Raw genomic sequence first — 24788 nt, forward strand, 5'->3', positions numbered from 1 at the left:
TATGATGGAAAGGAAATCCTAAGTGCATGCCTACATTTTGGATTGCGCGGCCCCAGAGCATTAATTAAGAGCTGGATAATGATTTATTTCGTTTCGTAGCTGGAGAATCATACGAATGAGCCATGCGAGCAATGCGAGTCATGCATTCTGACAAGGGGGCAAGTATCAAGATTCCTTTACTACTCGCAAGTACGACGGACTTTCCTTCACAAGATCTGTGAAGGAAACCCTTTATTTGCTGCAGTAAATGGAAGCTTCAATGGCTATGAACACGGCGCAATTGATACAATGCCGGGTGGGAGCGCGAAAACGCGTAGCCACATTCCTAATCCACGAAGAAGAAGCGTATCCACGTTTCTCTTGTTTTATTGGTTGTTGATTAGTTTCTTCTGTTGTAATTGCATGTTTTTGACTTATTTCGGGGCAAAATCATGGTGGAAATTATTTAAAGGTACCCAGCCACAAGCATCAATCAAATGCATTGCAATGCTGCCCAGCTTGAGGCAGGTGTTCTGAAGTTTTTTTTTCTATTTCATGAGGCTGCGAAGTACGCTAGGTACCTAGGTAAGTAGTAAGCATCTTCTAGTAAGCCATCTTCTGGTATTTCCTTCATTTTGCTCATTAACAATTTTGGGTGGCCCTGAAATGCCATCCATATTCAATGGATTAAAAGAAAGCATTTTTAGGAGCAATTAACACTGTTGGCTTGGCTGTCTTTGTGAAAACTGAAAAGACTTATTTCCTGGGCCCTGTCTCTTGGCCCTCTGATACAATGTGCTATGCTGCACTGCAGTATTGGTGCAGCGTGTGCAACGAACGCGCCATGATGCTTCATTGATGCAAGCGTCTGAGTTTGTTGCTGTTTCCATGGAAACCCAATACACTGCCACACAGCAAGCTGTACCTGGCTCAGCACCTTGAAACAGGCCTGTCTTACCTATTTCATACTATCTCAGGCCACACAACTAAAAACCAACACTCAGTGTCAGAACACCCAGCTCTTATCATTCCCAGATTCCCCTAAAATCTAAATGCACTAAAAAACCAAACCTGGCTACTTAACTTGGCTTACCTACATCAACATTTTACATCACAGTAGGCGGAACTATGGTAAAGCGTACCCATTTTCGGGAACGCATTTTCGTTCCCATGTTTGGGAACGATAAACCCAAATATGGGAACGCCATGTAGGCATTATTTAAAACAAGAAAAAGAACCGTTAAATGACGTCCAAAAAATATAAAACGATCGTGAACCGCCTGATATTTGTCTCAATATTGTTGGGAAAGAGTTTGATATCGTAAGGCCCATCGTAGTTTCAAATCGTTCCCCTATTTCTAAAGCAGTCCATCATCCGGGCCGCAAGCCCAAATTTGGGAACGCTCTCGTACACTGGCGCTGCAAGCGTTCCTTATTATGGGAACGGCGTACCCAAAATTGGGAACGATTTCACCGACGCCTTTCAGAGGCTCTTTTCATTAACAAGCATCACGTCCAACGCCGCAAATTATTGTTAACGCAACAATCATCAGATGACCTTTCCGGCAAGACCGTCGCATGTTTCGCCCGGTCTTCTGCGCTTTTATTCCCGTCGATCTCGCAGCGGGCACGCCCCCCTCTGCAGGATTACGTAATTCACAACGCTCAGCAATGTTCAACAAGGTCTTCCATGCCTATATCCACCGTCCGCGCCGAGGGTGGAGACATGTCAAGCACCTGTCTGTTTATCACCGATAGTTGACGAGCACAAGGAAGTATCCAAAAATGGGAACGCTGAATATGTTACACCCTCAAAACACCTAGTCCCAATGAAAATCTAGTTTTTTCCTTTCTTAATGAGTGTAAGTGGCAAAAGGCCTGGTAGGATGGGCACGAGGAATGATCGAAATCAGCATAAAAATTATAAATAAGACACACAGAGCGACCTATATAAGAGAAATTCCCCCAAAACGATCATGCCTAGAAACACGGAAGACAAAAACCACGCTCATGACGCTCCTTATAAAACAACGCTAAACAGCTAGTATCCAAATGAAATATGTCTTTCCGGGCTGATAAAATACAGCTGAATAATTTTAAACCACTGAAAATGAGTTTACAACAGTAGTTCGGTAAAATCATTGACGTTCCACGCGATCGTGCGCCCCGACACCAAAAGTCAACAATATTACCTCGGGACTGTCCGCGTGTTCGCTTGCATATGTCAGCATCTGGTGTCGCTAGTATGAAACCTCATAACCAGGCGAAAATTATTATACTTGACTTCAAAATGTAAAAAACGCTTCATTTTCCTTAAAATTGCATGTTAAATGTAGTATAACCCATGTTTTCATCATTCCGTCATTTCAAAAAATCATTAAAAATATCATTCGACGGTCAATTTCCTTGTTCAACGGTCAGATTTAAGATAATTTTATGGAGACTTAGTAGAAACTTAAATTAGCATGCACTTTTTTGAGACGTGATGCACTAATGAGTTTTAGTGGGCGAACGGCCGAAAAATTACCTTCCGTTCTCATAAATGGGAACGCCCGTTCCCATATTTGGGAACTCCGTTCCCAAAAATGGGAACGTTCCTATATTTGGGTACTCATGACCATAGTTCCACCCAGGGATGCGGAGCCGTGGAAATTTCAGACGGCTCCGGCTCCGGCTCCGGCTCCGGAGAAAAAAATCGGCTCCGGCTCCGGCTCCGGCTCCGGGTGAAATGGTATGGCGGCTCCGGCTCCGGCTCCGGCTCCGAGTAAAATGGTCCGGCTCCGGCGGCTCCGGCTCCGGCGGCTCCGGCTCCGACTCAGTACATCCCCTACGCAATCAATTAAATACGGGTGGAAGAAAAATTGGATTGGTTATACGCGTTACTCTTTGCCATGACCGGCTCACCGCGTCCCCGCGCAAACGCACCTCGGAGAGAACTGGCAGAACAAAGGGCTAGGAAGCGATGGCATTGGAAACGCAGTCGCCGCGAATCGGATCGGAGTTCAGTGAACCATCGTAAGCTGACACCCGTCTCGGCTGCATTGGGGGGTGAGGGGTGGGGGGGGGGATGAGACGGTGCTGGGAGTCGCAGTCCACTGCACTGGTTTGAAAACAATGGCCGTCACCTGATGACTGGTCCTCATGTTCTGGGGATGCAGTAGACGTGGGGGGGGGGGGGAAGAGCAAACAGGAAGTTGTTTGCGTACTGTGGGATACTGGGGATATTCGGATTTTTTCATTCACTTGATGGCCCATGACGTAAGTACCATATCGTTTTACTGCCTTGTACTGTCAAACCGAACTAGGTCAATTATTTTTTTCCTCTTCAAAAAATAAAAAGGAGCCGGAGTCGCCCCCTTTTTTGGCGGCTCCGGCTCCGGCTCCGGCTCCGGGCTATATTGTTTCACGGCTCCGGCTCCGGCTCCGGCTCCGGGCAAAATATGCCGGCTCCGGCGGCTCCGGCTCCGACTCCGGCTCCGGCTCCGCATCCCTGGACTTCCACCTACTGATCACAGGGATTTTTTTTATTTTAAAGTTAGTAGTGCAACTTAGGTTCCTAACAAATAAGAATTCACATAAATTGGTCTAAGTGTTTTTGTTTTCTCTACAGTGATTTGCAATGTACATAGCTGTGGAGGGCTGTGGCCATGGAGAGCTAGATGGCATCTATGCAGGCATTCAGCATGTGGAGAAGGCTCGCTCCATCAAGGTGGACCTTCTCATCATTTGCGGTGACTTTCAAGCCACAAGAAATCCAGACGACCTGCAGTGCATGGCAGTTCCACCAAAGTATTACACCATGGGTACATTTTACAAGTAAGTTGAACACAGTTTTATGTTTCTTAAAGTGAAAGGAATCTGAAACTAAATGAAAATAGCTGATTTTTACGGAGCGAGCGAAGCGAGCGGAGTCTTACGTAGAATAACGGAAATTTCTGAGTATGAGCGGCCGGCCGGCCGGCCGGCCGGCCGGCCGTGCGGACGCTTTTGCGAGGCTTATATCTCAGCAACCACTTGACCGATTTACATGCGGTAATTTTTGTAGGGTAGCTTCATTCCTTCTACCAAGTATTGGACTATTCCCGATGCATGTGGGTGACCCCTTATGCACGTGCCACGTGCAAAACGAAGAGGTGTCACTTTTGTAATTGTTGCAATATCTCGGTAACTACTTGGCCGATTGCGCTGAAAGTTGGCATGTAGGTAGGCACCCACTAGGCACTGCATATCCATGTGCCAGAGTTGGGGTGCTGCTGCACGTGCGCACGTGCAGGGGTCGTTTCCAGATCTCGAGAACGGCTGGACCGATGGCGCTCAAATTTGGTACACGGTTAGGGACCAGTTAGTAGGGTGCCGTGCACAAGTCAGTTGGGACCCATTTTGCACGTGCGCACGTGCAGAGTGCCGCTTCCAGATCTCGAGAACGGCTGGGCCGATTGTGCTCAAATTTGGCACATCGCTAGAGACCAGTTAGTAGGGTGCCGCGCACAAGTCAGTTGGAGGTACCCCCTCGAAATTTCGCACGTGCAAGGCTCACCCTCTCGCTCGCTCCGTTACTCGCCCCAAAAGGCGTTATACTGGTGGTATTGTTCTCTTGTTTTGAGCTAGGTATTACTAATGTTTTTTTTTTACGTGGCCAGATGCCAAAGCATTGCTGATCATGGGTGGAGAACTGTGTGCTTATTTGCAACTCCAAAGTAGGTGACCTTGACCCTATAATGTGTTGTGGGCTCAAAGCCAAGCTGGCATGGTGAGAGTGTGGATCAGGTGCCTGAACCCCCACAGCTCCTTACAATCCGGATCTTCTCAGGTACTACAGCGGGGAGCTGCGGGCCCCTGTCCTCACCCTGGTGGTCGGCGGCAACCACGAGGCCTCCAACTACATGCAGGCGCTGGCGCACGGCGGCTGGCTAGCGCCCAACATCTACTTTGTCGGCTACGCCAGCGTGCTGCGCTTCGGCAGCCTGCGAATCGGCGCTCTGTCGGGCATCTACAACGGCCACGACTACCTGAAGGGCCACCACGAGCGGCCGCCCTACGACAGGAGCACCATGCGCTCGGCCTACCACGTGCGGAACGTCGATACCTACCGGCTCAAACAGGTGAGCGCCGCGCCGGGCCGGCTGGGGATCAGACCGGCGACGCGGGTGTGCAGTTCCGTGACTGGCCACTGGCTCGTCATCCCACCTTAATAATCCTTCTCAGTAAAACATGTGTGGTAACACAGGGTACATAAATACTACTGCCGAAGAGAGGATGGTATACAGGCGACTGTCGTTTAATATCCTGGGTAGGATAGCTCGTCTACGCGAAGCTATCATTCACTGTGCGTCGGGAGGCGGTTCTGGCCAAGTTCAGGCCTTGTCAACGGGACATCCTGTTCGTTAAAAGTCCGTGACCCCGACGTGATTTGAACACGCAACCTTCTGATCTGAAGTCAGACGCGCTACCGTTGCGCCACGGAGTCGTCGAGTCATGCGGTGCCAATGATAGTTTAAGTAGCAGTGTTTTCCGTGAGGGACAGAACAAGTATGCTGTAGGTTTGTACATTGGATTAGTTATTTTCAGGGGTGCGGAGCCGGAGTTGGAGCCGGACCCGGCATATTTTGTCCGGAGCCAGAGCCGTCAAAAAGGGGGCGACTCCGACTCTTTTTTTTGAAGAGGAAAAATATTGACCTAACTCGGTTTGACAGTTCAGTTCAAGGCAGTAAAACATGCGGCATTAAAAATATGAAAATAGCCTTGTTATGCAAATACAGAAGCAACGTGCACCAATCCCATCTTTTTTCTTCCACCCGTATTTAATTGCATAGGGGATGTACTGAGTAGGTATTGGAGACGGACCATTTTACTCGGAGCCGGAGCCGTCTGAAATTTCCACGGCTCCCCATCCCTGGTTATTTTGTAGGTATATTAGCATTCCGTTATGTGCTGCCAGTGGCTACAATAGTGCCAGACCGTTGTTCAGATTATGATATTTTATCATTCTTCTCACCACTTTTCAAACATGGGCTTGCTTCCAGTTCTGCGTTTTATTTTTCAGCTGACGCCGGACATGGATATTTTCATATCTCACGACTGGCCGCGCGGCGTCTACCACCACGGCGATGTGAACCAGCTGCTCAGCAAGAAGCCCTTCTTCAGGTGAGCATCGCGCCGGCCTTGCGGCACGGATACCACGTCCGCCTCCACTGCTGACGACTTTGTAAATACCGTCCCAGTATTTATTCAGCTGTTTAGATCCGCCCATTCAGTCGCTGTTTGAAGCATTAAGTCGTCCATTGGATCCACAGAGTGTCCTCTGTTTCACCAGTCCCGTGTTTGCCGGACGGCTGTGGCGGTGTGCTCTGAGCCAGTCGAACGCGGCTCGAACCCACCCGAGCGCCGTCCGTGCCGGCGTCCCACTGCCCTGCTGCCCCGCCGCTCCCTCCTCAGGGAGGAGGTGGAGTCCCCACTGCACTGCTGCCCCGCTCCCTCCTCAGGGAGGGGGTGGAGTCCCCACTGCCCTGCTGCCCCGCTCCCTCCTCAGGGAGGAGGTGGAGTCCCCACTGCACTGCTGCCCCGCTCCCTCCTCGGGGAGGAGGTGGACTCCCCACTGCCCTGCTGCCCCGCTCCCTCCTCAGGGAGGAGGTGGAGTCCCCACTGCACTGCTGCCCCGCCGCTCCCTCCTCAGGGAGGAGGTGGACTCCCCACTGCCCTGCTGCCCCGCTCCCTCCTCAGGGAGGAGGTGGAGTCCCCACTGCCCTGCTGCCCCGCCGCTCCCTCCTCAGGGAGGAGGTGGAGTCCCCACTGCCCTGCTGCCCCGCCGCTCCCTGAGGAGGTGGAGTCCCCACTGCACTGCTGCCCCGCCGCTCCCTGAGGAGGTGGAGTCCCCATTGCACTGCTGCCCCGTTCTCTCCTCAGGGAGGAGGTGGAGTCCAACAAGCTGGGCTCGCGGCCGGCCGAGGAGCTGCTGCACCGGCTGCAGCCGCGCTTCTGGTTCTCCGCTCACCTGCACGTCAAGTTCTCGGCGCTGGTCGAGCACGGCCGCCAGGTGGGCGACCCGCCGCCCGCCGCCGCCGGCCCGGACGCCGCGGCCCCGCCGGCGACAGGCGGCGGCCGCACGACCCGGTTCCTGGCGCTGGACAAGTGTCTGCCGCGGCGGCGCTACATGCAGATCCTGGAGCTGGGCGACGGCGCGCCGGAGCTCAGCTACGACCTCGAGTGGCTGACGGTGCTGCGGCTGACGGACCACCTGACGAGCGTGTCGAGCGGCACGCAGTACATGCCCGGCCCCGGCTGCGGCCAGAGGTGAGACAGCCCACACACGGCTGCAGACAGAACACACTGGGTGCGATGTTAAAAATCAGTGGCGTTGTCTTCCCGCGGTCGGGCAGTGTCAGTGACCCGTCTGCGCTGAGGAGTTGGCTGACCGGGCCTGGCCGCCGGCACAGCCGTGACTGTCTGTTTGTCCCTCCCAGGTTCGACTTCCGGCCGAGCGCCGAGGAGCTGGCCGAGACGCGCGCCATCTGGGGCGAGCAGCTGCGCGTGCCGGCCGACTTTGCGGTGACGGCGCCGCCGTACGACGGCCGCTCGGACATCCGTGCGGGTCGTCAGCCGGCGGCCGCCACCGACCCGCAGACCAGCCGCTTCTGCCGCCGACTGCGGGTCCGGGTACGGACCGGACGGACCGGACGGGACGGGATGGGACCCGGTACGGGAGGGGGGAGACAGGGTGGCTGGTGGGACGAGGTGGGTGGAAGTTTTTACGTTTGTCTGTTCAGTGTTTAATCCCACCTGTAAGCCTCGCAATGATCCTTTCGCAGTTGTAACGCGGGGTCTGAAGGTGGGTGCCCCGGCCGCTGCCCGCCGCTATCCCGTCTAACCCCCCTGGCCGTTCCCAGGACCCGATGGAGATGCTGTGCGGCAGCGCGCCGCCGCCAGTCGCCGGGCCGATGCCGCCGCCGCCGGCCGACCCCGCCCAGGCGGACATCACGCTGGACGGCGACCTGACGCTGGACCCGGACGGGCCGGCCGCCGATCCCGCCGAAATCGGCATCGACGACGACGACGTCGGGGAGGACGACATGTTCGTCATCGACCGCAAGGGGACGAGCACGCCGCGCGCGCCGCCGGCCGACTTCCTGAGCCTGAACCCGGCGCGCGGCCGGCCGGCCGTGCCCATCTCGTTCCCGGAGATCGCGGGGAAGGTCACAGCCACGCCGGCCAAAGACTCGCCGGACCTCATGCCGGCCAAAGACTCGCCGGACCTCACGCCGGCCAAAGACTCTCCTGCCGTCACGCCGGCCAAGAAGTTCAAGCGCCGCAATCAGGCGATATACGGAGCGGACGCGGACGGCTGAGAAGGCCGGAACGTCCGTCCGCCGCGCGGGACTCACCGGGTCTGGCCGTGCCGGCCGGCTGTGGACGGCTCGAATCGAGCCCACTGCAGCCGCGGCGGAACCGCCTCCGACGGGCGGGACCGCGAGCCAAGTGAGAGAGACTGAGTGTGCTGGTTTAACTGGGATCGGACTGCCGGGCCCCGCGGGATGCCATGGGCCGGTAGCCTGCCGGGGCCAGGAGGCGATGTGGGGTGGTCGGCCCGGGCCGTGGTGGCCGGCCGGCGGCCGTCCGTCGGAGCTGCCCTCACACGTCGGCGGAGCCCCGGTCGTCTGGTACCTGATCTCGGCGAGCACAATGGCGCGGCGCTGCGGGCAGCCGGCGCGGCACAATGCTGCGGCCGCCCGGTAGACTGCGGACGGTACAACACCGCTGCGCTCCAGACTGCGTGTCGACCGGGACCGCAGGGGGGGGGGGCGCCCCCCAGTACAACAGACTCGGTACAACACGCACCGAGTACAAATTACCGTGCCGCCGCCGCTGCCGGCCGCGCGCTGTGACAGCCGCATATTTTCGGATGGTGCAGCTCGGTAAGACGGACGCAGCCTTTGACAATGTGAACTCTGAACTCGCACGAAGACACGTTATGGAGCGGTGACACGACCGTTCCTGCTGTCCAACAGTGGCAATACAGTCCAGCAGCTCAGTCTCCCGCCCCTCCTACTGCTGGGACTGAGCTGGTGCGCTCGAGGCTACTGTGAGTACTGGTCGGCCGGGCGTGCTTCCAAAGGGGTTATACTCGCACAAAAACAGCCGTACGGCGGTAGTTTGAGCCACTGGACAGCCGCGCAGACCACTCATCATGTCGTATATGTATTTCAGACAGCCAGGGGCTCGCCTCCAAGACACCAACACTGCATACACCGTCACGTGTGCCAGCGTGACACACCTCCTATGGGCCACTCTGGCCCTCATAGCACCGACCCTGTGGCAGCCCCGCTGCTCCGGAACACTGGGGAATGACTGAGGAACACTCTCACACATAATTCACAAAACGGTACAGGCGGTCACACACGGGATATAGGCGTCAACTGCAGCCGCGTTATACACGCCGTCACCCATTACACGGACAATACTAAAAAAACACCGCCCGACTCGGCGAATACGCCGCAACGGGGTGTACAGAACATGGCAGGCCCCGTGACAGGCCCTGCTCCTAGGGGTGTACAGAACATGGCGGACCACGGGCAGGCCCCGCTCCTAGGTGTGTACAGAACATGGCGGACCCCTGGACAGGCCGCGCCCCTAGAGGTGACGTGTAAATGGCCGCTGGGCGGGCCCCGGTACAGGCCGCGCCCCTCGAGGTGTGTAAATGGCCGCTGGGCGGGGCTGGGTCGGCTGAGATCGGTTGGCCGGGTCCGGTGTCCGCGTACGGCGAGGGTTATACTGCGGGTTCTACAGTAGACACGGTACGGGGGACGGCAGGGACCCGCCCCTATTGCATAAGCGCGGCCGACCGACGCGTCCCGTCTGCGCGGTCCCACTACTGATATGTAACACAGTTCACATCGCATCTCCGCCGGGCGGCGCCTCCCGACGCTCCAACAGCTGCGCTCTTTGGCCGGCTGCTCCGCGCTAATCTCCGCAGAAGCTCGTAACTTACAGGCCACCTCCGCGCGGACACGGGGCGCACGATTACAGTATTGCACGGGGCGCCCCGTCACTAAGGCACCGCGTGGTACATACTCCCGGGCCCGGTACGTCCGGGGACGCTCAGACCCTACCGCACTGGTCCGCCGGACGGCGGTCCTGCTGCAGCTGGGGCGGGCCGCGCGTCCCGGTCCGCCCCGCCGCGCTACGAGGCCTTGGACTTTGGCCACTCGATGATCCTCTCCAGGACTCCGCGCAGGATGTTGCCGGGCAGCTTCTGGTGCTCCTCGATCAGACGGTTAATCTCCACCTGGACCTGGATAGGGGGGACACAGAGGAGTCAGTGGCAGCCGAGGGACGGGGGCGCGCACAGTGGATTCAATGGCCGCCGGCCGGACACTGGGGAAGTCAGGGGGGGGGGGGGGTGCACAGGGCCAGCAGAGGCCGGGCACGGGGATCAGAATACGTGGGACACAGTGGTTAGCACAGCTGGCCTTGTGGCAGTCAGCTGTCTCCTGTCCAGCGATTCCTTCCCAGCCAATCAGTCCTCTCCTCCCTCACCTTGAGCGCCAGCTGCTCGGGCGTGGTGCCCTCCTCGTGGTGGATGGGCCGGCCCAGGTAGGTCCGCATCTTCACCGGGAATCCGCCGTAGATGGGTACGAGCGGCAGCCGCGTGCGCTCGTACAGCCAGGTCCAGAAGCGGCGGCCCACCACGAACGAGCGGTACGACTCGCGCACGTTCATCGTGAACATGGGCACGATCGGCTGCGGCCGAAAGGCGGCCGTCAGGGCAGCGGCATGGGGGAGGGTAGGGCGGCGGGCGGGCTGCAGCGGGCCGCCGGGGGAGGGAGGGCTGGAGCGGGGCGCCGGGGGAGGGGAGGGATGGATCGGGGGGGGGGGGTCAGGGCAAACAGGAGAAGAGGTGGCCCCTGGCACTGGTTGGTGGAACAACTCTCGTATGGATCAATGACAGAACTAAGTACCGCGCTAGCAGTAACAGAATGAGACTGGTATGTGAATCCCTCTCCATTTTACTCAATCAGCAGCGTGGTCCAGAACCCGACTCTCCGAACGGTAGACAAAACGCCCCAACGACAGGGAAGCGAAGGGAGCGCGTAACGTCAAACTGGGAGCGCGCTTATTAGTAAGCAGACACACAGACAGTTTGAATGGTATTGCCCACAGTAAGCGAATAGGCACGATTCTCGTAAAAAAGAACTACCTGAAAATCACTAATCACATATAATGCGTTGGTTTTCACAGATAGGCATATGAATTGACTCATGTAAATTGTAACTAGGTACGTCAAGAGCATTATTTTGTAATGCTCTCACTTTGCTCTAGGTCTGAATTTGAGCTATCAGAACCACGGTTTCTGCCCGGCTGATCTATCCGTCCATTAACAGAAGCCAAGCCCGGGGCAGTACTGACGGTACCACTCGAACACAGGACAGTGATTCACGCCGACACTGAGATCATGCTCGACAAGTACGGTAAGACGCAGCACAAACTCGATACCCGTCCTGTTATCGGCAGCTGGGCAGAGCCGTTAGCGGAATTTCAAACGCTGAAGCAGGAGGGCATGTCTAAGGAGAACGAAACCCACGTCCGCACGGCTCAGACAGCATTGAAAACGCTCCTATTTGCTGGCCTGAGTCTGACCAGTAAACTGTTGAACATAGCCCATTCTGTTAAACACCGCTTCAATACCAGTAATTTATCCGTTAAACGTCAGTACAACAGTTCAACGTTAGCTCATCAGTGACAGCCTGCTGACGCACGGCCTGGAGGCGCCCAGTCAGCGGAGCGCCGCCGCCGCGGACGGCGGGTCGTTCGCGGCGCGGCCGTACTCACCACTCTGGCCTCGACGGCCACCTTGGCGAAGCCGACGCGGTCCTTCCAGACGAGTCGGTAGCCCTGGCCGAAGAAGGCCTCGCGCACGCCGCCCGGCGAGATGGCCAGCAGATCGCCGCGCTGCAGCGCCGCCAGACAGTTGGCCTGGCCGCCAGGGATCACGCAGAACACGCTCATCAGCTGCTTCCAGCCTGCAGGAGCACAGCGGGCGCGGGTTACGTACTGTCCCGGGACAACAGGCGGGAGGTGGGCTCCAGCCTGTAGCAAGGCGGCAGACACGGATGCTGGTTGGCTGCATGGAAATGAGCATAACGTGCGAAATGGGATACACGCGGCCGCCATGGATAACAACCATCCAGCGCGGCACGGTTCACTCCGCAGATCCTTGCATTATGCATGCGGCTGTATTCGGCTGATCAGCGGCAGCGGGGTGAGCAGTGTGTCCGGCGCGGTTCGGGATTGGATCGCCGCCCCGTGCTCCCATCGTGACCGTACCGTGCTGGCGGCCACGAGCCCGGCGCGTGATCAGAGCCCCGGCAGCGGCGTCCCGCGCCGGTCATCTACATTTGGTACCGAGAGCCGCCACCGCCGCCGCGTCCGGACGACGGAGGATGCTGGTATTGCTGGCCTCTCAGAGAGTCAGCTGACAGCGCGAGACCCACCCACTTTAACGTTAGGACCGGATAAAGCACATTATAATGTGGGCTGCAAACGTACAGCATTCCATTCGACGCTCAAACTTTGAGACCCCCACCCGCGTCTCAGCTCGACCGGTCAGGTCAGAATTTCCACCCCGCCCCGCTCGGCGACTGACCGGGTAATATCCTGTACTGTGTACACTACAGGCAGCAGTGGCCGACCGTGTCTGTCACACTGGCCCGCTCGGCAACTGACCTGGTATCCTGTAGAGGAAGCGGTCGCCGACCGTCTTGATGAGCCGGCCGCTGCTGGTGAGCACCTCCGAGAGCAGGTAGTAGTGGTCGATCGGGATGGCGCCGTGGTAGAACACGATGATGGCCGGGCCCGACGGCAGGTTCTCCAGGCCGCTCACCTCGTACCCTGGGCGGGCAGACGGGGAGGGGGAGCCGTCAGTGGCAGACGGGGAGGGGAGCGGTCAGTGGCAGACGGGGAGGGGGCGGTCAGTGGCAGACGGGGAGGGGGAGCGGTCAGTGGCAGTCGGGGAGGGGGGCGGTCAGTGGCAGTCGGGGAGGGGGCGGTCAGTGGCAGACGGTACGGTCAGTGGCAGACGGGGAGGGGGTGGTCAGTGGCAGACGGGGAGGGGGTGGTCAGTGGCAGACGGTACGGTCAGTGGCAGACGGGGACGGGGCGGTTAGTGGCAGTCGGGGTCGGGGAGGGGGAGCGGTCAGTGGCCGACGGGGAGGGGGTGCGGTCTGTGGCAGACGGGGAGGGGGAGCGGTCAGTGGCAGTCGGGGAGGGGGGCGGTCAGTGGCAGTCGGGGAGGGGGGCGGTCAGTGGCAGACGGGGAGGGGGCGGTCTGTGAGAGACGGGGAGGGGGGGGGGCGGTCAGTGGCAGACGGGGAGGGGGCGGTCAATGGCAGACGGGGAGGGGAGCGGTTAGTGGGCAGACGGGGAGATGTGGGTGTTGCTGGGAGACGGCACCCCGGACGAATACAGATAAAAGCGACAGCCCATGGGAGCTCGCAGTGACTGGGAGCCGTAGGGCGATAAATTGGTCGGTAGGGGACCACGGACTGTGAGCAGGTCGTGCCACAAACGACATCAATATTCAGCTCCATGTCCGAGCCGAGCCATGGTTGCATCAGCCCTTCCCGAAACACATTCGTTAGCTGCCAGACGCCACCAATCTGAAGACGACACGAGGCCACAAAGGACTAGTTCACACCACCCCGCTCCCGTCGACGACCTCTGAGGTCACTCCCCCCCCCCCCCGGCTTTAAGTCGTGCTCAGTTCACGTCCCGAAACACTCATGTCGTACTACCGTCCTGGGATGAGGAAAAAGTTTCGAAGCGATACTGAAAACTCCGGCAGTGGAAGAAATATAGGATACCGTTACTATGCAGCGTCCGACAAATTTACAGGACCCGGCATGTTCGACATTGCCCAGTGACCATCAGTCAATAATAATAAACAGAGCCGATATACGTCGTCAGCGTTTGTGTCGGCATGCACCAGAGGCCCGAGTCGGCAGGGCGCTGTGAGGTCCGCCCCGTTACCAGGGCGAGGAGTGCTGAGCACGCTCCCTCGGCCCGACCGCCGCCCGCAGACACGCCTTTTTGCGAGCACTTCTCTGGTACTGGCGAACGGTTAGCGCCGCTGCCCGGGGCTGGCTTTGTTTTAGAACGGAAACTAGCGTTCCAATAGACCGATTGGCACATCAATTGGGCATTACTTTGAGCAAATTCATTGAACTGCTAGGGACTCAGTGTATTCGATTCCTAACCAAGGGCAATGTAAGAAAGCAAGAAATAAAAGCAAGAAATGATGTGCCACCTCCTACGGTATGACGAAGGACCGGGGAAATCTGACAAAACTTCGAGTGGTTAGCGACTAGCGCTGACGGGAAGACCGCCTTGTCGGCACCTGACTTGCTGCTTTCACCAGTACCCAGCGGACGCAGCCAGGACTCACCGTGCCATATCCTGCCGTGCACCTTCCAGCAGACGCAGACTGTGTAGCGCGCGCCGTCCCATATACTCTGCTCGTACGCCGCCCGCAGACCGTGCCTGCAACAGATACACAGGAGAGGTGTAACGCGCCGTCCCAGATACTCTGTTCGTACGCCGCCCGCAGACCGTGCCTGCAACAGATACACAGCAGAGGTGTAACGCGCCGTCCCAGATACTCTGCTCGTACGCGGCCCGCAGACCGTGCCTGCAACAGATACACAGGTGTAACGCGCCGTCCCAGATACTCTGCTCGCACGCGGCCCGCAGACCGTGCCTGCAACAGATACACAGGAGAGGTGTAACGCGCCGTCCCATATACTCTGTTCATACGCGGCCCGCAGACCGTGCCTGCAACAGATACACAGGAGAGGTGTAACTGACTTCAGATGGGCCGAGGCGCCTCAGCTAAAACACGGGGAAGGAGAAATCGCAGGACGGGTTCTGAGCGGCAGTACAAGTAGGTACAGTTCTTGTTTGAGCACGCTAGGTAACAGGACAGGCAAAAACTCATCTTGCGTCAGTTCATAGACTCCACATATAAACAGAAGACGTATAGCCGTTGGGTTACCAGAAGTCGCCCCTCCCCCGCCCATACATTTGATACATGTGTTATCGCTGGTCACGGAGACCGTGCATGACCCGGCCATAAACCATACGCTGTACACACCAGGGGCCCGAGTCAGACGTCCGGCGGCTGATGCGCCGACTGGGACAATAGGTCAGGGCCCCGCCAGGTACGCACGTGCGTACTATCGGCGTCATGTCAGTGTGGGAGTTCAAAGGCCGCCGTGAAAATCAGCCCCACCCCAGCTGATCGCCGCGCCGGCCGGGACACGGGGCCACCTCAGCTCATAGCTGGCAATAGTTGGTCCATAGTAACGATCCCCGGGACGGGTCACGTGCCCCAAAAACGTGCCGCATCCACCAGACCGATACCGATAGCGTATCGGTTCGCATTATAAAGCTCCCATTAACAGGAAGGAGGGTGGTCTTCACAGACGCCGATAGCAAAGGACCAATCCACAGTCTCGAGAGTCCGACAGCTTTACAGTGTGGGATTAAGCACTACTGATATGGCCGACCGTGATAAGCGTCATATACCTGCGGTGGGTAAACGGTCATCCGGCAGGACGGGCAGCAGCGTAGCGCCGTAGAATCAGCCACTATGAAACAGCAGAAGGGTAGAGAACAGTGGCCCGACAACAACCCATACACATACAGTATACATCCAGGGATACGGGGCCTGGTGACACTAAATTTGACAAAATTCGACCATTTATGTAGAATGCAAGCGGGAAATTGAAAGCCGATATCTCATGAATGAAGCTGAAACACGGGACTAGATATAACAGGTTACCTACTACCGGTAAATGCGACAGGTAGAAAACCGACCGGCTAAGCGGCAACACAAGCGGAAACGATCCCACGGCGCTGATCAGTAGAGGTGGACAGCACCTGTTGCACCAGCACCTGTGTTCGGGTTTACGAGTAGTCCAGCAGTATGTGCAGTGTGCACATAAGGCATACAATACGTAATCATAAGACAAACATAACTACCTCCGGGCATCACGCGTGCCTTGTGCATGATAGCATAACAATTCACAATTGTGAATGCTGTAATTGTCTAAAATGCTAGGAGAATGAGGGAGGTGCTCCCGTATCATACAAGCAGCCAGGCTCTCCCGTATTTTCCATATTGGAGGCTAGGCTCTGGCCCGTATCCCCTGTGGGGAAGTCGGCGTCCGGCCGCCCCTCGCCCACTCACCAGTGTCGGTAGCACTCCACGAAGAAGGCCGACAGGAAGAGGGAGGCCAGCAGCGAGGCGGGGATGACGAGCAGCGCGATGACGGGCCACAGCAGCCAGACCTGCCACCACGCGTACTCCAGGTCCAGGTAGCCGGCTGGAAGCAGACGCTGCACCACCGTCACGCTCAGCACGCAGTGGGCGGCCGCCTCGGCCAGCAGGTCCAGGGTGGCGCCGCCGACCGGCCGCAGCCCCGAGCTGCTCGGACGCTGCGACATGGTGACGGGGCCGGGGATACGGGGAGAGCGACTGTGCCGCGCGGGACCGGGCACGGTGCAGCTGCGGCCCGCCGGGAGACGGCCGGTACACCGGCCGGGACACAGCACGGTGCGAGGACAGACGCGGGGACGGCCCGCCGGGAAAGGACCGGCAGCGATGGTGCTGGAAGTCCTGTGACCGGTCAGGCCGGAGGTGGTCTCACGGGACTGCGAGTCTGTAGTCGCCGCGGGGTGCGAGGAACCAGAGAGCGCCGCCCCGCCGCCGCCGCCAGCGCCCCGCTGACTGACTGGGCGGCCGGTGTCTCCCCGGACACTAATCGGTCACCGCTGAGAACGGCGGCACACCAGCGACATCTAGCAGCGGCCGGGGCACAAACAAACAGGCGCGGCACAGTCTCCGTACCCCCTCTCCCCCCCCCCCTCCAACAGCAGCGCGACGCGTGACCGATCACCGTGCATCCTCGTGCCCACACTGGGTACAAGGCCGCCGGCCAGGTGGGCATACTGCTGGAGGGTGAGCCGGCGCGGGACAACCAGCGCGCTGTGTCGGCTGATGCAGGGTGGGTCGGTCTACCCCCTCCCCCCGCCCCCGCGCCGTTGAGGAGGGGGAGAGGGAGGGGACAACCAGCCACTGCAGTCGGATACAGGACGGTTCAGCCTATCCCGCCCAGCTGGGGAGCGCGGCAGTACTCTGAGGGGACGGGGGAGGGGGGGGGGGTGAACGGCGCATTGTGCCCGCGGGGCCACGGCGGAGGTGCGCAGAGAGAACAGCTGATCGCTCGGCGGAAAAAACAGAGCCGGGGCGCGCAGGACACAGGTGTGAGCCATTGGACGCCGGTGACACACGGAGCGGTGAGTCAGTGACACGGTCCGCGGGGGGGGGAGGGTCGTATATACGCAGTCTGAGTGTGCGCTGCACTCGTAAGGGCGGACATATACCGGGGAGCGGACACACGAAACAGATCAAGTCGAAACACTGATTTACATAAAATAGGAGGCCACAAAGCAAAGGTAACAGTAGGGTCGAGCTGATCACGCATCCCAGCCCGTGAGCGGAGCGCGTAAAAACGCGGTGCGGCCGCTGTCAGCAGACGAGGAGCGCTGACATCAGGGCGATGTAGCTGACAGCGCGGCGGTCGGCGGACGATCGACGGCCACCGCTCGATCAGCGCCGACCCCCCAGCGACCGACCTGGTCAGCGGTTATTTGACAGTCCACATAGAACAGGGTCAGAAGGGACGGGACATGGGCTTCTTCTTCGTAACACCGTTCGAGTAACAACCAAATCCGGGAGTTCGTTACTGACATCTTTGAAGTTCTTTTCTAAGCAAATTAGTAGAGACCACTAAATGTATAGCGCTATATCACTGTCTTCTCATGAGGAACATCGGACGAGTCAAACTTGAGTAGGTACGTGTAAATCCGGTGTAACATAGGTCAGGACCATCTCGTTTTCTTACAGAACCCAAAATGTCCCTTTCTAGCCATGATCTATGTTTTCAAACAAAAACAAACAAAAAATGACATGGTGGCAAGAGGTTCCTTCTCAGGATGCAGACTGTGTTATAAACCAGTATCGAAGGGAAAATGCAGCAAAAACATCATTTCACTGTCGCACCATTTAGATCACCAGCTAATCATCGTTTATAGACTGCAGGGTGATCTATGTGGGTGGCAATTTTCGCACTGAACAAAACGGCGGTCAAGTGCCGAATATTTGTAGAAGTTGTCAGCCAAACATATAAGATCAATGATCCTTTCGATCATATGTAGACGGCGGTCGGAGAACATTTAGCACGAAAACCAAAGTGAGAAAATGAAGGCATACCTACTATACCATGGAAGTCCATATACAAATGTTACTGAAAAAGAAAATGAAGTGATGCATACAAATATTAGCCAAAAGTTGTGTACATCGTCTAATGATGTTCAAATACCTAGAAAGGTACTTACCAAGAATGGGCTTTACATAATCTGTCAAATTCTGCAGTCGTTCCTGGATAGCAGCAGGTACGGGACCCATCATGGAATGAGCTGTGAAAGAATACAAACCAAATTGTGCGATATCAATAAATGTATAAAGGTAGATCAAAGTGTCGTGAGGATAAGTTTCATCGCAAGTGACAAAGATTTTCGATTTCTGTGATGCTCTGAAATACTCATACTTGCGTGAAGTGTTCTGTAATATGTGGAAAATACCTCTAAAGGCTACCTTATAGTGATCAGTCGGAGATCTCCCTCTAAAACCTTAGATGTTTTTAATAATCTAGGTGTATTTAATAATCTAAGTATTCAACTCAAACTCGCGCACCGACGAAAGGCGGATATTCGAGTTTGACACAAAGCCCACAAGGGAGTATTACGAAATAAAGTCAGAAAGCCCAAGGCACAGTAAGAAAGGAAACATTGAAGCTTATTTCAACAATTTTTCAGACAAAAACAACAAAAACACTTATAAAATTAGCAACATTAATTAAAGGGACCCTCCCACCTTAACATTAGTTTTGAGTTGAGATAGCCAAGTTTGCGGCCAGGCTCAGAAACCACCATTTATCCTGGTCGCAACCCCCGCAGCTTTATGGTGTTCAAGAAATTTCTTCCCTTTACTTGCAGGGTGGGACCAGCGTGGTCCCTATCTCTTAACCATTACGGGAATCTGATGACGTCATCAGGCTTTCGAACGTCCGTTAAATGTTTGACTAAAACGTTTTGTAGCACGCGGTGGTTTAACTCACCTGTTTAACTCACCTGTTGGGTTTCCTCAGCCTTGCTCTTAGGAGAGGAGTGAGAAGGAGGGAAACCCAAGTCGTTCAGAGACGCGCCAATTCCAAAGAATATAGTTGGACACAAGCTGGGGCCAGTGGGTGGGCCTTGAGTCAGGGAACTGGTGTTGTGCGTCTGCGTGTGAATTGTTGTGGAAACTCGACAACAAGTCGACAAACTCGACTCGTAGTTGGTGCAAGTCGACACAAGTCGACAAAACTCGACTCGTAGTTGGTGCTAATGCTCCACAAAGAAAGAAAGAAAGAGAGAGAAACGGCTGTGAAGTGTAACGCAAATGCTGTCTCACCCGCAAACCAAATGGGTGAATGACATGTGAAGGAAGGCCAGGCATGGTGGGAATGCAGAAATCAGGAGGCAAGTGGTGAATGACCGATTGGAGCTCCATGGCGCATCTGACCCTGTCCTTGCTTGTTAAGAACGGGGCGCATACCATGGAGGGGGGGGGGATCCAATGGTTTGACATTATACCGATCGTAATCTGTCATATAACGTAGCAACATTAGACTGAGTAATCGTAAAGTTTCGCGCCCAACACCTCTGCGAGTCCTCCTTTGAATTTCTGCAGGGAGGTTTCTTGCACTAGCCACCCCGGGAGGCTATTCCATTCTTTGACGACTCTGTGTGTGAAGTATCTGGACCTCGCGTCAACATGCGCGCGGATGACCTTGATCTTGTGTCTGTGACCACGTGTTCTTCCATTTACTTCCAGACTCCACAAATCCTCCGGCGAGATGTGACAGTGTCCATGAAATATTTTCCAGCACTTCAAAATATCAGCACGAAGAAGGCGACCCTGCACAGAAAAAAGATCAAGTGTTTTGAGCCTGTCACCATAGCACGTATCTTTGAGGCCCAGAGTGTTACGCGTCCATAGTCTCTGGATTTTCTCTAACTTCTTGAGATCTTGAACATATCCACTGTTCCACACAGATGAAGCGTACTCAATAATGGGCCGTATGTGTGTCTTCCAAATGAACATCATGAAGTCAGGTGATCGGCAGCGAGTAGATCTAAGAAAGTTATGGACAACGCCCCCAGCCTTTCTCGCAGCAAGGGCACAGTGCTCGTGGAATTTTAAACTGTCATCCACGGCGACGCCCAGATCAGTGTAGGCCGAAACGTGCGGTATTTCGGTGCCATTCAATGTGTATGAAATGATGGACTGGGCGTGATATCGGCGCCGAAAATGAAGCACAGCGCACTTTCGTAGGTTAAGCGCCAGCCCCCACGATGTGGCTGTGTCGTACAGTAGGTCGATGTCCCTCTGGAGATCTTCCGCTGTAGTCAGAGGGGCTTCTCTGTCCATCTTCATATACACTTTCAAATCATCCGCGAATATCTTGTAGCTACTCGTCAAAGTTGAAGCGATGTTATTTATGTACAATAGGAACAAAATCGGTCCTAGAACGGAGCCCTGTGGTACACCACTCAGCACCTCTGTTGGCTTGCTTGTCGTGTCTTTAACCAGCACTTGCATTTCTCTTCCCACCAAGAAATCATACAGCCAGTCAAGAAGCCTTCCCTGCACACCGATCTGTCTTAGCTTCTCGAGGAGGACGGCATGACAAACCACGTCGAATGCTTTCGAGAAATCGAACATGATGAGGTCGACAGGATGGCCACAGTCAAGCGCGCTAGTGATTTCATCATAAGTGAGAATCAGCTGGTCCTCCGTGGAGCGACCTGGACGGAAACCAAACTGTTCCTCAGAGAGAATCGCATTTTCGCAGAAGTAATCATAAAGTCCACGGAAGATCAATCTCTCAAGACTCTTACAAGCAACTGACGTCAGTGCAACCGGCCTGTAGTTCTGAGGGTCGTGACGGGAACCTTTCTTAAAGATAGGCACAATCAGTGATGACTTCCAGGCTCGAGGAAGCTTCCCCTCTAGAAGGGACCGACGGAAGATAATATACAAGGGACTGGTGAGGGTATTGGCACAAGACCTCAACAGTCTTGGGTGCAGCCCGTCCAGTCCCATGGCTGAGTTTGGATCTAGACCGGTGAGCAGTGTGCGTACGTCAGAGGGGCCGAACTCGATCTCGCTAAGTGCGGCCTCGCAACGCTGATGAGGAGCCGGCTCCTCCGGCACCGCAGCAGTGTGAATGTCAGCAAAAGCACGAAGAAGACAGTCTGCCATTTCCCCCGGATCATCAGAAATGGTGTTTGGGTCCATGCGCAGTGGACCCACGGAGGAGCGGAATTGCTTTTTATGTCTCATGTAAGAGTGAAGAAGTTTCGGATTTGCTTTGGATCTTGCTATCAGTGACCTTTCGTACTCTATCTGGGACCTATGAGCGTAGGATCGTATGTTATTGTTGGTCTCGAGAAATGTTTTCAGTGCCAAGCACGTCTCAGGCGACTTTCTGCCAAGCATGGATCTGATATCCTTGTAAGCTTGCCATGCTTCCCTACGCAGGCGCTTCAAAGACGATGGAGGGTTTGACTTCCAGGGGGGTTTCATTGGTCTAGTGTCGTGCATCCTTCTTGGAACGTGTCGGTCTATGAGTGGGTTCATGATGGACAGCAATTTTGTGAATGCTTCGTGCGAGGAAAGCTGTGAGAATTCTGTTCCCCAGTCAATGCCCTCCAGCTCCGCATTGATCGCTCCATAGTGGCCACGATGCCACAGCACTCTGCAGTGGCCCTTCAAGGCTGCCTCTCTGTCTACATCAAAGACATAATCACAGTGGATGCTACAATGATCACAGCCTGGTGGAGGCGCGTGGACTTGAACCGCTCCTAACCTATCCACCTCAGAAGTTAACAACAGATCGAGTATGTTGCCTGATCTTGGAAAGGTGCTCTCAAATATCCATTGTGTGAGACCTATTGTGTTAAATGTGTCAATAAACATTCTCTCGACTGCTGAATGTGTGGTTTCAGAATGTGTTGGGGACCATGTGATGGAAGGCAGGTTGAAATCCCCAAGTATGACAACCTCCTTGTCTGCACAACTGTGGAGAATAAAGTCTGCCAGAATCTGATTCTGAGCGTGAGAGTTAGAAGGGGGCCTGTACACCACATATACATAGATATCACAATCTGCTAGTCTCAGCAAAAGACAGTTGTCTTGGGAGGAATCTACCTGGTCAACCTTGAAAGATTCTCGGACATACATGCACACTCCATGCTTAGGCGTGCTTCCTGAGTCATTACGGAAAAGCAAATAACCAGGGATAGCTATAGTGGCATCCGATACTAGTGGTGTAAGATGGGTTTCAGTTATCAGTAAAAGATCGGTCTGAAATGGATCAATAAGAAAGTCTGGCAGTAGTCCGACCTTACTGCTTAAGCCATTCACATTGCAACATGCTATTTGTACTGTATATGTCCGCGGAGCTTCACCTTTCCAAATCAGTTTCCCTCGCGTTCTGGAAGGGGGAACCTTTGCCCATCAACACGGTTCCCCTGGTCGGCGCCCGGCGCTGCACAAGCTGCATGCGAGGGGTCGGCCGTGGCTGGAACAGGTGATGTCCCCAAGCGAGACATCACCTGCTTAGGAACTGTCTCCTGGTACCGAGGAGCAATGGGCCCCGGACGTGGAGAACGAGGAGGGTATCTGGCCCTCAGCTCCTGTCTCTGGAGGAAGGTAAGATCACGCTTAATGAAAATGTGTGAGTACTGAGAGTCCTTCAGAGTTTTTGCTTTTTCCAGGATCAGCCTCCTCATGCGATTGTCGCGGACATTTCCCCTGAACAGATCTGTGTCGGTCCTGATTCGGCACACCTCAGTCCAGGTTGTGCGCTCCCCAGTGAGAGCATAGATTACCTCCCCAAACTTTGTGGCTGCCTCACCAGCCGATCCAACACGCAAACCTCGTACTACCAAAGATGATACCCTCTTTTTCCTCTCCTCCATCTCTTTGAGTTCTAACCTCATGATCTGTCTGTAGTCAGTATGAGTCTGTGGGACTGGATCTTGATCTTGACCCCCAGCCCCGCCAGAGATTTGCAGGGTCCTTCCCTCTTGTCTCTTTACGACCTCTGCAAAGGTGGCCCTCTGTTGACCCTGTTCCTGTGCCACAGTTTCAAGAGTCTTTTTGGACTCAACTAGTAACTTTGCATGATCCTCAATCATTGACTGGATTGACTGTACTGCGATGGTAAGTCGAGAGAGCATGTCATTATTGGTGTCCTGTGTCAGTGGTGTAGTTGGGAGCTGGATTGCATCTATCCGAGCTGCAACCTGCTTGACCATGTCATTACAAGTACCTTTTACGTCCTGCGCATATGTGTTCTCTTGGAGTTCTACTGCCTGGATTGCCTGCTCGACGTGTTTTGACTGGGCACTGGCTGTTTCGGCATGCCTAACCATTGATGCATGTATCTCCTGGAGAGACTCTTTGATGACAACCTCAAGGTGTTCGACCTTTGTTTCTAGGTGTGCAATCTTACTCGCACTTGCCTGCTCCGAACCCTTCTGCACTCCTCCTTTAACGAACGATTGCTTACATGCAGCGCAGATCCAAGAAAGGATTTTGAACCTCTTCAACGCGGAATGTGCTGCCTTGGGAATCGATTGACACTCCGGATGAAACCAGCCCAAGCATACATCACATTGCACGCCCGGGCCCCCATCTTTGACCTCTTCTCCACATGTCATTTTACCCGGTCCACCCTTGCATGTAGCATCTCCATCTTCCCCGTTACTGCATGTCCCGCTGTTGGATCTGGAACGTGAACCCCATGGTTTGTAGACATCACTGTCCAGGCGCTTTATGTCCCTACCTTTTTCCCCAGCACAACTCACCACTTCCTCCTGCGCCGATGAGGTTCCCTCACTCTCGGGCACACCACCACTTGCAATATCCGTGGCAATATCAACCTCACAAATCGGCTGCGTGGATTGCAAACTCGCCATACTTCCCGTGTTATCAACCGACGACAATTGCGCCGCAGCCCCAGATACCGCAGACGCCGACGACCCTAGTGGTTGAGTTAAGTGTTTCTTTTTTGGTGGTGGTGAATGTTGCAAAGTCATTGTTTTTCACGCAATGAACTATGTAAAAAAATTGTGTCCTGTTTGTGAGGGTGGCCGGTGGAAATGCTTGAGGATGGGGATGAGCAAGAGAAGAGCAATACCCAGCAACGCCGCAGGAGCTCGCGAGGCACGTCCGGTATATGCTGCTTTGCGCGCAACAAATGCCGCACTTTCAAATAAAGTCGCTAGGAACAGCGGAGATCCCAAAAAGTAAACAAAAGTAAAAGTCTAATATCTTGAAAACCGGTGAATATTTTTTGATGAAATTTGGTAGATATTCGTTTTTGCTCTTTCTGAACCGAGCGACATCACTTTCATGCCAATTCATTAACTTTTTTGAAGGTGGGAGGGTCCCTTTAACCCTACCTTCTCCTAAGGGGCAAAAATATTGACAACCGCAAGTCTTCGTTGCGCCAGAATCGTAAATGCTGCCAAATGTCATATGGCAATCTTTCCATAACATTTCCCTGTTGGGCACAAATCCTGAGGCCTCGCCCCCCTACCCTCGCAGGGACGATCGAATGGAGGCGTGGAGCTTGTCAAAGCAG

The 24788-nt window shown here is 55.2% G+C and overlaps 2 protein-coding genes across 12 annotated transcripts; one reads left to right on the forward strand and one right to left on the reverse strand.

The window, feature by feature from the left end:
* Positions 1 to 285: 285 nt before the first annotated feature.
* LOC122390541 (lariat debranching enzyme A-like) lies at positions 286 to 9053 on the forward strand. Of its 2 annotated transcripts, none has more exons than XM_043383593.1 (7): positions 286 to 564; positions 3590 to 3795; positions 4790 to 5081; positions 6023 to 6123; positions 6883 to 7269; positions 7440 to 7632; positions 7863 to 9053. In XM_043383593.1, the coding sequence occupies exons 2-7, from the start codon at positions 3599 to 3601 to the stop codon at positions 8319 to 8321; spliced, it is 1629 nt and encodes a 542-aa protein (XP_043239528.1). In that variant the 5' UTR covers positions 286 to 564; positions 3590 to 3598; the 3' UTR covers positions 8322 to 9053. The 2 variants fall into 2 exon arrangements, with proteins under 2 accessions (XP_043239528.1, XP_043239529.1); XM_043383594.1 differs by having other exon boundaries at positions 328 to 371.
* A 105-nt stretch (positions 9054 to 9158) lies between these two features.
* On the reverse strand, positions 9159 to 24652 carry LOC122390543 (transmembrane protein 68-like). 10 transcript variants are annotated; one of them, XR_006258174.1, is made up of 8 exons: positions 18427 to 18507; positions 16217 to 16352; positions 14414 to 14508; positions 12697 to 12861; positions 11803 to 11993; positions 10510 to 10713; positions 9657 to 10264; positions 9159 to 9603 (listed from the first exon to the last, which is right to left on the reverse strand). XR_006258174.1 is itself a non-coding variant. In XM_043383604.1 (8 exons), exons 2-8 carry the CDS (start codon positions 18497 to 18499, stop codon positions 10154 to 10156), a joined length of 975 nt encoding a protein of 324 aa, XP_043239539.1. In that variant the 5' UTR covers positions 18500 to 18507; positions 24607 to 24652; the 3' UTR covers positions 9159 to 10153. The 10 variants fall into 10 exon arrangements, 9 of the variants coding, with proteins under 9 accessions (XP_043239539.1, XP_043239536.1, XP_043239534.1 ...); XM_043383604.1 differs by adding an exon at positions 24607 to 24652 and having other exon boundaries at positions 9159 to 10264; XM_043383601.1 differs by adding an exon at positions 24010 to 24353 and having other exon boundaries at positions 9159 to 10264.
* Between the last annotated feature and the right edge of the window lie 136 nt (positions 24653 to 24788).

This window comes from Amphibalanus amphitrite, unplaced genomic scaffold (genome assembly GCF_019059575.1).
Source record: "Amphibalanus amphitrite isolate SeventyFive unplaced genomic scaffold, NRLGWU_Aamphi_draft 000400F_arrow, whole genome shotgun sequence".
Lineage (NCBI taxonomy): Eukaryota > Metazoa > Arthropoda > Thecostraca > Balanomorpha > Balanidae > Amphibalanus > Amphibalanus amphitrite.

Coding starts and splice junctions, on each gene's coding strand:
- LOC122390543 (XM_043383595.1), bottom strand. CDS start 16,473: ATGTCGCAGCGTCCGAGCAGCTCGGGGCTGCGGCCGGTCGGCGGCGCC. Junction 14,509..16,216: donor GTGGAGTGCTACCGACACTG/GTGAGTGGGCGA, acceptor TATCTGTTGCAG/GCACGGTCTGCGGGCGGCGT. Junction 10,265..10,509: donor CCGAGCAGCTGGCGCTCAAG/GTGAGGGAGGAG, acceptor CCCCCTATCCAG/GTCCAGGTGGAGATTAACCG.
- LOC122390541 (XM_043383593.1), top strand. CDS start 3,599: ATGTACATAGCTGTGGAGGGCTGTGGCCATGGAGAGCTAGATGGCATC. Junction 6,124..6,882: donor AGCAAGAAGCCCTTCTTCAG/GTGAGCATCGCG, acceptor TTCTCTCCTCAG/GGAGGAGGTGGAGTCCAACA. Junction 7,633..7,862: donor GCCGCCGACTGCGGGTCCGG/GTACGGACCGGA, acceptor GGCCGTTCCCAG/GACCCGATGGAGATGCTGTG.